The following is an 11,526-nucleotide window of genomic DNA, read 5'->3' as shown; positions in this document are numbered from 1 at the left end:
TGCTACCTATGGAATTTTAGTGGCAAATACACCCAGGCAGATGCAGCCTTGTTGTACTCACTTGTCTGATACATGTTTACTGGATCAACCCCTTAGAACGCTTTTTAGCAGACTAAAGAAGGTCCTTTGTTCAGGTGCAGAGATTCTGTAGCTTCAGCAGAAGGAGCCCGAGCATTGTTCTTTATGGAGCCCATGACTTAGCAGCATAATGATAGGCTTTTTATGTGCACATTTAAGTTCATTGCAAATGGAGTGGAAATGGTAAAAACATACCAACATTAAAAATCTCACAATTTGCAGGCAATTACAATTTTAGACCTAAACCACTTGACAGGCTAGATTTGAGTAAAGCTAGACTCCTGCCCTACTCTGTCGTGCAGTAATGGAACAGAACTGTGTTTTATTGCCCATCATCACAAAGGATCCCTCTTGAGACTTGCACTTCTCTTTGGGCAACATTTCTTTCTGCTCCTATGAATATCAGGGAACTAAACTGTTAGCTCCTGGCCAGAGGCATACAGGAGATGGTTTTTACAAGAGCTGACTCCATCTCAGTCTGCTTCCCCTTACTGGGAGCCTGCAGAAGTTTCTTCAGATGTGCAGGTGTATGCTGCTAATAATAAACACTGCAGTAGGGATGATCTCAAAGTGCCATGCAAACATTATATACTGTAAGTAAGCTTCCCAAGCCCCCTGGGAGATAGGGAAATGTTACATTTCCCATTTTACAGATGTCTAAAATGAGGCACAGAGAGGCTAAGTGATGCATAAAATCAGTGACATCTGGGAGTAAACTATAGGGACCCAGTCAGTCTGTATTTCCACTGCTCTAACTACTAGCCTGCAGTATATCAGGTGATGCCTTGGGATGTGATGAGTGCTGTCATTTCTTTGGGGATTTGGGATGAACTGAAGGATAAATAGTTAAATTAAAGCATGTAGGTTAGTTTGAGGGTATGTCTAGGACCTACCAGGGTTCCAGGGTTAAAGGAACCAAAGGAAATTGTAGATGTCAATTCAGACTTGAAAGGCAGTAGTCCTCTAATTTTGTGGTTGCAACTCTGTGTCCATAAATACTTGCACTAACAATTTTGTACATGCAATGATATCAGCTAATTGGACATTGAATGGCTTGTTTACAGGCACAAAGCAAGCAGATGTCCAAGTGTTACCTATTGTGCCTGTAGTTTGCTGTGAATGCTAAATTGCAAGTGTGGAATTTTGCCTACAGAATGAAAGGCTAGGTTGAGAATTACCTTAAAATTGGGCCCATGAAGTATTTAAGCTGGATCTCACAGTCTTTTCAGATGTGGAACTGCCGCTGACTTCAGTGGGAGTTATACCTGCAGAAACGCTGAAAGATGGATCCCACCAACTCTAAAATCCAGATCCCATGCCTGCTTATTCAGAAGAGCTAGGATCAAATGAGCAGTATTAGTTTGTTTCTTTAGTTCCAAACAGAGAAGAGTCCATTTAGGGGGACCCTGCTCCGCCCCTCCACACACACACTGATACTGTAAAGTGACTCTCTATGATGTATCATGGAGAGGGAGGCTGCTTGGCCAGTGCTTGCACACACAATGCAAAACCTCATGGACAAAGCAGGAGATGACTTCAACTATTTGCTCATCATAGCCAGCCAGAACAGATGTGGCCCAGTTGCAGGGATATCCTGGGGTTTGCCTCTGACTTTGGTTTTAGTCCTGAAGATTCTATAGCCTGAGCCTGCTCTGCTGACTTCACTTGTAGTTTAGCATGAGCATCACCTTCTGACTCTAACTCTGCTCACTTTTTCAGGCCTGGCCTCAAACTTTGCAATTATTCAGCCTCAGAACTGCTCTGTTCTATTTTTAATAAGAATTCTGAAGTGAAACCGCATCTGTAGGTGGTACTGCACAAACAGGAAGAGCTCAGCACTGCCGAGTCAGTTTGATCAGATATCAAAAACACCTTCAACTTTTGACCTTTCACAGCTCTGCAAAGTCCTAAATTCTGTCTAACAACAAAGAACTAAAGGGATAACTTCTATAAATAAAATCATATCCTCTTTCATTGTAATATAAACCAACTTTTAATAATAAAATGTTCTAGCATGTATTTAATGAGAATAACACATACATTTTAATGTAAAACAGTGCACAGTGTAAATGCCCTTAGATCATCTTCTATGCGCCTTTAATGTCTGTACGAACTGCATGCATGTAGGTCAGGATCCTCATCTGGCAGTTTAAATCAGATCCACTGAAGTCAACAAAACTATGCTGATTTACCCCAGGAGAGGATACTGGCCCCTATGTTTTTACTTCTTGGGTGTTTCAATAGTTTTTCTTTACATATCATTACAGTTAATTTTAAGTTAGGGGATTTTTCAAGAAATATTCTTTTCAACAGCAAATGGCAAGATTAAGTCTTCCAAGATTATGAAGAAGCACAAACTGCTTTGAAACAATGTTCTGCTGATCTGACTGCAGTGCAATGGATTCTACAGTAACTGACGCCTGTGTCTGAGATGTAACAGGAGACTGACTCACATAAGCCTCAGCTGTGGACTGAGGTGGGTCAGAAGGAATACTGAAAAGTAAATAAAACAAACAAAAGTGTGTTCTCTCCTACACCCCCTTTCCCCCCCCAAAAAAAATCAGTCTGAGAATGAAAGAAACAAAAATGTTAAAAACATTTAATAATTCAGGAAGCCAACACAACCCCTCAAAACTTGTAGTAAGTTATTTTGTGCTAGCTGAAGAAATCAAATTAAAAAAACCTTCACAGTCAGGTGGGAAGAGATGATTTTTAACTTTATATTTGGGATGGATTGGATTGTTAACCAAATAAAACTGGAGTTCATTAATGCCCTGTTCAGCACAAAAAACAAAACAAAACAAAAGAAAACCTTCATTCTCTAGAATGTCCATCATGCCAAACAGTTCCTGGAGTCTCCCAACAATGAATGGTTTTAAAAGAGACTATGGCTTTTCTATAGCGAGAGACAATAATGTTAAGTTCCCCCACTGCTGTGGAATTTTGTTAGATATAGGTGAATCATTATTAAGGCACTCACTCCAAAAGAACATTATTTCTGGCCTGAGACTGCTGACATTCTCAATGAGTATCAGCCAGTAATTTGGAGAAAATTACTGCACTAATGCTAATACTGATAGAATGGAGAACAATTTTGAAATAGGAAAAAAATAAAGTACATTATATACATGATTCCTTTTTCTTTTAACTTAAAAGCCTTCCTAATACATTTTAATAACTGTATTAAAGACTACTTAAATATTGAAAGATTTTAAATAATGTAGAATTGTTTCCAGTAAACTGGGATTAGCTGTGTAATTGCCAGCATATTGGTCCCATTTTAAACAATATAATTTTTATTTAAATCTTGTATATATAATAACATGATCCAAAACAGATACTCTACTCCACATAAATAATTATAGTTCTTCTGACCTGGTTTTAAAAACTACATCTGTTCAAATAATCAGAGTATAGGACTGCAATTTATTTTCTTTGTAATTTCTCCTAAAAAATCCTTCATTGCCAAACTCTCCTGTAAAATATTATTGTATTTCCAGAATACATAATAGACCATTAGTAAAAAATGTTAATCCCAAACCTGAACGCTACAGTAAGTAAGAGGAAGTAATGGTAAGAAGTATTATGGAATGTATACTCTGCAGCATACAGAGATTGGTTCTCACTGGGCTGAAGAGGAAAACGACTCTAGAAGAAATACTTTATATTCATATGGAAATAAACCAGAAACTTGAGCTACTCATGGTTCAAAAGTGCAGGTCAGTATGTTAAATCAGTGGTATTTCTGATGCTGTTACTCAAGACCACTGACCAAAATTATGCTGGCAATTAAATGGATGCCGGATACATTATTGGGATAGTAGATGTGCTTCGTCTTGCTTTTGCTTTACGGATCCATAACTTGAAGGCCACAACTTTCAGCCGGTAGCGCAGCTGAGTCATTAGTAAAGCTGCAGTTTCTTGACATGGAATTGCTATTCCTTCTGGGCATTCTGGCAGAAGGCAGTTCGTTTGTCTCAGCTCAAGAGTGTTTATGGTTAGAGAACTTCTCCAATAAGCCAAGGAACCGTAAGAATCTTTGCCCATATACTGTAGGAGTTCTCAGCAGGTGGGCGTCGCAGATTCATCTCTCACCGAACACGAGACACCCAGCACCATATCCTCCCATCTCCATTTAACACCACCAGTGTCAGTTGACATGGGTCCTCGAGCAGGGTTGCTTTCAGCTGAACATTTTATTGACTCCATAACATGAGTGTCTCTTTCATTTTTATAAGTCCCCATCTAAAGGTGGCTGACACAGCCTGTAGAGTCTATAAGGGAGGATTAAAAGTTGGTGTTACATGGAATAATGATAATAAAAAGTTGTTAGAATTAGCATGTGACATTCAGCTTCTTTATCACTCTAAAAAGCACTCATTGACCGGATTGACAGGAAAGATTCAGCTCGTTGTAATTATTAATCATTTCACAAACTAAATGTGCCACTAGAGAATTGCTAATTAAACCACAGAGGTGTTATCTTAAAAAATGACTTTTATTTTTGAGACCTTACTCCACCCCTGTGCAACCCAAGTCAGATTTTGGCCCTTGGCAGTTGGCAATCCATAAATTATGATTTTCACTAAGTTTTTTATTATTTTTCCTGGACATTTTTAACCGAGACAAGTCTCATTCCACTGTGATGCCATTCAATGTACTTGTCAATAGGGTTTGATTTCCTCTTGTTTACAGAGACATTTAAAAATACTAGAAATTGGAGATGAAAAAATCCCCACTTTCAGCATCTTGCCTAGCTCCCAAATACATGACAGTTCCCTGTAGTGTATTTTCCAGGGCTTTGGCCAGTTTAAGTTTAAATAACTCAAATGATGGGGCCTTCCATAACTTCCCTTCCAAGATTATTCCACAGTCTAACAGGCCTCACTGCTAGGAAATGTTTCCTGATACTTAGCCCAAATTCAGTTTACCTGAAATTAATGTACTTTTGCTCATTTTCGTTCCATTTAGTCTTATGCACTTCACACTGATAAAACCAAATAAGAACCTGTGTCTCTAGGCTTTTCAAATGCAAGTTTTCTAAAATGAACGGCTCTTTAAAACCCTAAAATCAAATATGAGGCTTTTCTCTCCTTCACTCTACTTTGTAAATCACAAGTACAGCTCCAGTGTTATTTATCCTGAATTACTTCAAACACATTCCACCTTTAGGATCATAAAAATGGATAATAGGTAATGAATATTCATTAATTGGGGGAAATGTCACGGCTACTTGAATTGTGATGCTTGACATTTGGGATATGGCACAAAGTCACATGTAGACAGTGCATATTCATCCCTTATGGAGCTGGTACTCAGAATCCGAGAGGAGGCAAATGTAGTAGAACCAAAATATTGTTCCCTGTGAAAGGTCTCTGAGAAAGCAAAACCAGGCCAAACTGTGTTACAGACAACTTCACCTCAACCACTGTTTTGATGCCACATGCTTGAAATAACTTTCTACAAGCACCTAAAGCAGTGGTTCCCAAACTAGGGGCACCGCTTATTCAGGAAAAGCCCTTGGCGGGCCGGGCCGGTTTGTTTACCTGCCGCGTCGGTTCGGCCAATCGCAGCTCCCACTGGCTGCGGTTCGCCATTCCAGGCCAATGGGGGCTGCGGGAAGCGGCGGCCAGCACATCCCTCAGCCGGCGCCACTTCCTGCAGCTCCCATTGGCCGAGAGCGGCAAACTACGGCCACTGGGAGCGCGATTGGCCGACCTGCAGATGCAGCAGGTAAACAAACCGGCCCGGCCTGTCAGTGGCTTTCCCTGAACAAGTGGCGCCCCTAGTTTGGGAACCACTGACCTAAAGGGTGTAGTTGCCACCGAAGGTGGGGAATTATTTAGGGTGGTCCAATGAGGTATAGGTCAGAGAAACTGGATGAAAAGGAAAAACTGACACTGAAATATACTATGATCTAAGCCCCATCTCATAGAGTTTTCAAAAGTGGATCAGATAAAACACTATAACAGAATAAACCTGCACTATCCAGGAGGAATGCTGTATACCTAATGATCTTTTCCACTGCTCATTTCAAGGGCCAGAGCTGACTTGCTTTACTCAAATGAATCCCATTAACTTCCATAGGAGCAGATGACTTCCATTGGCTACTGGCCTAGCCGAGCAGGATTCGGCCCTAGCATTCTATGAATGTTCAATGAAGCTATAATGGAACCCTCCTCTCTCTCCTGGGTCTGTTTGGGAGGAGGTGCGGGAGACAGAGAGAGGGGAAATGGGTTAAAAAATCTCTCTCAGAAATAAAGATAGTAAAAACCACCTGAAATTATGTCCTTCAGGGAGACACAATGAGTATCTTCAGCTCCTATTGGAGTCAGTGGGATTTGCAGGTGTATAGCACCTCTCAAGATTTGACCCTCAGACAACAGAATGGCAATAACTTTGGGCAATTGATTCTTCTAGAAATTGCATCACCATAATTTCACTCTGATCTGAACTGCTTGCTCTTAAACCCACTCTGCAGTAAATCATGAGACACTCAGGCTACTCCAGACAGTTCACGGGCGCTCTGGCCAAAGTATTAGCTCATGAATTATCTTTGCATAGTTGCAGTCGGATCTGCCGTTCAAGAATTTCTGCTCCTCAGCATTCCACAGATAACTGACAGCCACTGAGCTTTAGCAACGCATTGCCATTGTCAAAAAAATCAGCAGTGATGTTTTATTTAGACAACACAAGTTAATGGTGAGTGACAGGGGATTTGAAACAAAGCTTTTTTAAATACTGGTGCACTTGGTTTAGTATAGTGATGGCTGGGATAGTTCTGTGTATTGCTGCTGAAGAACTTGTCAATTTGAGAAGGAAATGGCACAGCTGGGTGCAAAGATGCATCACAAATACTCAGATAACACATACTGTATATAACCTACCGGGGTGCAGACTGCGGCATCTGATCCATCACTTTGAGATTTTTAGCAGAGATTTCAACCCTGGGTCCCTAAGGAAACACAGAACTTATGGCATTGATAATATCAATAAAACATCTGACCCTTAAGGGAAAATATTGTAACAGGAGTCTGATTTCTATCTGACAATCCATTAACTACTTTTAGTAGCTCTGGGATCCACTTGGTAGGTGCATCAGCCATCTGCGTTTACTTAAGATGACAGAAGTCCCAAAGCACTTTACAAGCACTACTGTCTAACACTAGGAGATTGCCACCATATAGCGTTGTATGCATGAGAACACATTATGGAATATACAGGATGTATATAAGTACACTATATGGCCTACATTTCAAACACCGGCCTCCTTTTCTTTTGTACATATTTATACACATACTTTACAAGGGCATGTGCCTGCACATTCTGTACATTTTTCGAACATCTGTGCACACAATTTAAATAATGTAACCCTAGGTATGCACTTTAAATAGCCTAATGTCCACACATGCAAATGTTAGAATTTGCTCCTGCAAAGTATGCATGCAGTTGTACGTATTTTACAATGTCTGGATGTGAGTGTGTATATGCACAACACACATCTCCACAGAGAAATTAACTGGTATCGCCACAAAAAGAGATCCCAGGGATTAAGATAGTGGCATGCAGGTGATCCAACTAAGGAAGTAGTAATAGGAAGAACCTAAATACTCACTTGCTTTCTCATGATGTCTGTAGCCTGCATGATACATTTGGGTAAAAGTCCATGACTTCGAGCCAGTATGGCTGCTTGTTCCAGGGACACACTCAATGTACTTCTGGACATGGGTACATAAGGGAATGATAATCCACAAACCATTTTTTAAAATTACTTATGAGTTTTAACAAAGTCTCGAGTTACGACTTTTAACAAAGCTATTTGGCTAGTAACTGCAAATTAACTTGGCCACTACACCATTTTTATGTTTACTTTCTGGCTTCCCATATAAAAATATATAACCAGTTCTGCAGCCCAGCTCAGTGACACCTCTCCCACACCAGGTAAGCTCAAGAAGCTACACTGTTGTGATTTCAGATGGCGCTATCACATGGCTGTGTCTCATTGCTGGTGGTTCACATCAGTGCCTTCCATGAGCTAAAAATCTTCTGAAAATGAGTTATTTTTAACACACAAATTTTGGGCCATTTAATAAAAAGGTTTTATTAGCATGTACAAAAAAAGATTTTAAAACGGTTTATTAGAGGAGGTCACCTCTGTGATCGAAAACTGTGTTGACTGAAAGACATTTGCTCTATGCCCACCCAGCAAAGGTTCTTAGTAGTTGCATTGGGACATTGAGTCTCAACCACTGTATGGCAGTGCTAGAAGTCACAACCCCCGGAAAATAAACCTTGCCAACAGAAGGGCTTTTTTCATTCTCAGTTGTAGGGGCCCATCTCTCGCTAGCAGTATGTAACTGGCTCAGATGCGTTGCTTAGATGCTTAGATTCTTATACAGAAAAAAAGTTAGTATCACAACAGTACCACGGAGGGTTTCTTAAATCTCACCTCTGCATCCCAGTGCCACACACGGCAATCTGACAGGCTCCGAGGCGGTAACAGAGCTCTGAGGATATAGGCAGCAGCCCAGCTCCTGGGGTGTTACTACTAGAGTATCCCGACTGGGTGGGTTTTGTAATAAAGGACTTCATCAGTCTGCACAGCTCATCCATTGCATTAATGGGGCGAATAAGCTACACAGGAACAGTGAACACATGCATCAGTGGCATATTTACTCCTTCATTTATATAGACTCTTATAAGAACTTTTTTCCTATGTCTAATACTCTATGGTAACAGCTCCTTGGTAGATCTCAAGTAACAACTATTCACAGTAGATACGATTTTCTGCACAAAAAAGTGAGGACTTGGCAAGGGTTTGAAACAGTCTGTTGCAAGTGAACACAAATCATATCAATCTACTTTCCAGTATATGTTAATAACTGCACTGACAGGGGAGTCCCTGAATTGTCTCCACTATAATAAAAACACCCAAATCTCGGTTTGCTTCTACAGCATGCGCAAACATTCACATGAAGCATCTGCCCCAAATACAGACTCTGTTTACTATGGAATTGAGCTTTAGGTGAGGGCCTGGGAGATGTTGCTTTTATTGTACTGTATGTTGTGAACAAAATTCTCAAAAAAATAGACTTAAGTGATCATTTCTAAAGTGATTGCAGGCATCAGATTTCTGGGTGACAGAACTCTAACTGATCCTCAGATAGGCTGATTCAAGGTCTTGGGGCAGGGACTGTCTATTTGTTCTGTGTTTGTGTCGCACCTAGTGCTAGAGAGCCCTAGTCCATGACTGGGGCTGTAAGGTGCTACCACAATATAAATAATAATAATAATACCTGGTCAATCTTCACTGCTGTTGTATTGGAATCAGTAGGCAAGTTGGATCTCTCAAGGTAAAATGTCCTGCAATTAGCCATTAAGAATCAGATTAGTTGGTGAGCATCTCACTTCACTAAGTACTGCATAACATCTCAGATGGATATGAAAGGAAGTCCTGTCGTCCAAGATGGTGTATTTTCTTACTGAAACACTTGGATTGTTTCTTTCTATAGTGATTGAAAGACTAACAAAAAGTCTTTTTGGTTTAACTTTAGCTCCAGTCAAAAATCTGAAGTCTCAATTGGATGGAAATTGTTTCTGACACATTCCTATATTCCAGGAGGAGTTTACAATTAAGGCTATTTTTTGCTAAATAATTTAAGAAGTTTTCAATACACCAAAGATTAAAAAAAACACCTTCTGATTAAAAAACAACATGTGAAACTTAAATGGAATATCTTCTTTCCTAGAACTCTCCTTTCCATATCACTGGCTTCTCCAAATAATCACTGTGTAGAAGACATGAGGCCACCAGGAAAGAAAAATCTGTCTGTGAAAGGTCCTGAACAAACAGCACCCTTTTCTTTTTTTATTAGGGGATGGGCGGAGAGGCACATTACCTGAGTTTACGGTAATATTGCTGCACTTTTTCAAGTGAGACGCCATTAATCTGTTGCGGGAGTTCTTCTAGAGATGAGTCACCTGGCTGTGGCTGGCTATCTGGGCTTTCAAGAGCTGGAAGGAGACAAGATTTTTAATAAATATATTACTCTGATTGTCTCTCTAGTTCATCCCCCTACTAGGTAGCTGCCAAAACATGTCAAAGACCAGCCATGTGAAAAATAAGATGAATTTATTTCCCTCAGTGGGGATGTCTTCTGTGAACCACAGTTTTCATTATGACTCCTCAAAGGGCAAGGGGTACTATGGTACCAGATCACTGGAATATGGTCATAGTGTTGTTGCATTGAAGGAAGTATCCTATGCTGGATGCCGCAATGCAGGACAGTGAATTAGCTGGTCCACAAGAGGTCCCTTGATTTTCAGCCCAGATGATTCTATGAATACACACATATGTGTGCACAGAAAATGTGTCCCTTAGAAATCCCAGTCTGTAGCATAGGAACATGGACATTTCCAGACTAGATCAGACCCATGGTATGTCTAGTCCAATATCCTGTCTCTGATTAGATGCTTCAGAGGAAGGTACAAGAAACCCCACAGTGGCATCTGTGGGGATAATCTGCTCCCCACGAACATCTCAACCTAACCTTCTTACAGCATATTAACCGCCCACCCCAGAGTATCAGATTATTATTTTGGGGAGAAGTTAATTTTTGCCTCTTAAAATATTTTCAATGGAGTTGTCAGTTTTGTTTCAATAACAAATTTATAGTCATTCCTTAATAATGAACCTTAAAATGTTTAGCACCTAATTAGATTCACATCACTTGTTTTTCTTGGTCAAGAATTTCGTGGGCACCTTTTGTAAAGAGCACCGTGTGCAGCTTCAAGCTTCCCCCATTCTGAAAGCGAGACGGCAGTTTGGAGAAGTAGTAGCTGTCAAGGTAAAAGATAATCTTCAAGGCCTGCCGACTTCCTTCAATGTGGTAGAAGACGTGAGTATCTGGGGAAACAAAGATAAAGACGTTTGTGTTTTTCCAAAACAGCTGTGAGAGACTAGCAGTGTCTGCGCATGTCAATCCATTTAATAACATCTCGTTACTGAAATGTTAGAAGTGGTAGTAAGCGAAGGAGATGCTGTGCTCAGAAGAAGCATGTTGTTTACAAGACATGCCATCAATTAACATGATGTTTGATACCATCACGCTGATTGCTTTGCTTGTACGTCAGATCCCTTTCCCCCACTGTGTGTCTCTTCTCCTCTCAGATTTCTAAACACTGTGGAACAGGGACTGTCTACTACTCTGTATCTATACATCACCTAGCACAATGGGGCCCTGTTCTTAGCTTGTCCCTAGGCACTAGTGCAGTAAACATGGTTAATCCTGTCATGTGAGCTTGTACTGGATAAACACGGCAAGAGTGTGTGTCCTTTCCCTTGCCGAAAGGCTGGTGAATTATAAACATCTGTCTGGAGCTGCTTGCCCCAGCTGTCGTCTTTCCACATGCTGGGCAAGAAACACAGGCAGGGCCCAGTGGTTCCCA

The 11,526-nt window shown here is 40.6% G+C and overlaps 1 protein-coding gene across 5 annotated transcripts in view; it reads right to left on the bottom strand.

The window, feature by feature from the left end:
* Positions 1-2,055: 2,055 nt before the first annotated feature.
* PREX1 (phosphatidylinositol-3,4,5-trisphosphate dependent Rac exchange factor 1) overlaps positions 2,056-11,526 on the bottom strand; it is a 225,226-nt gene continuing 215,755 nt past the window's right edge. For all 5 annotated transcript variants that reach the window (XM_037915550.2, XM_037915549.2, XM_037915551.2 and 2 more), the window contains exons 34-40: positions 10,841-10,984; positions 9,978-10,092; positions 9,375-9,441; positions 8,528-8,712; positions 7,694-7,796; positions 6,966-7,033; positions 2,056-4,352 (exon numbers count right to left, since the gene is read on the bottom strand). In XM_037915550.2, the coding sequence (XP_037771478.1) occupies positions 4,310-4,352; positions 6,966-7,033; positions 7,694-7,796; positions 8,528-8,712; positions 9,375-9,441; positions 9,978-10,092; positions 10,841-10,984 (725 nt within the window). In that variant the 3' untranslated portion in view covers positions 2,056-4,309. The remainder of the gene's footprint in view (positions 4,353-6,965; positions 7,034-7,693; positions 7,797-8,527; positions 8,713-9,374; positions 9,442-9,977; positions 10,093-10,840; positions 10,985-11,526) is intronic.

Source organism: Chelonia mydas, chromosome 13, assembly GCF_015237465.2.
Source record: "Chelonia mydas isolate rCheMyd1 chromosome 13, rCheMyd1.pri.v2, whole genome shotgun sequence".
Lineage (NCBI taxonomy): Eukaryota > Metazoa > Chordata > Testudines > Cheloniidae > Chelonia > Chelonia mydas.
This window is presented reverse-complemented; position numbering and strand designations above follow the sequence as displayed.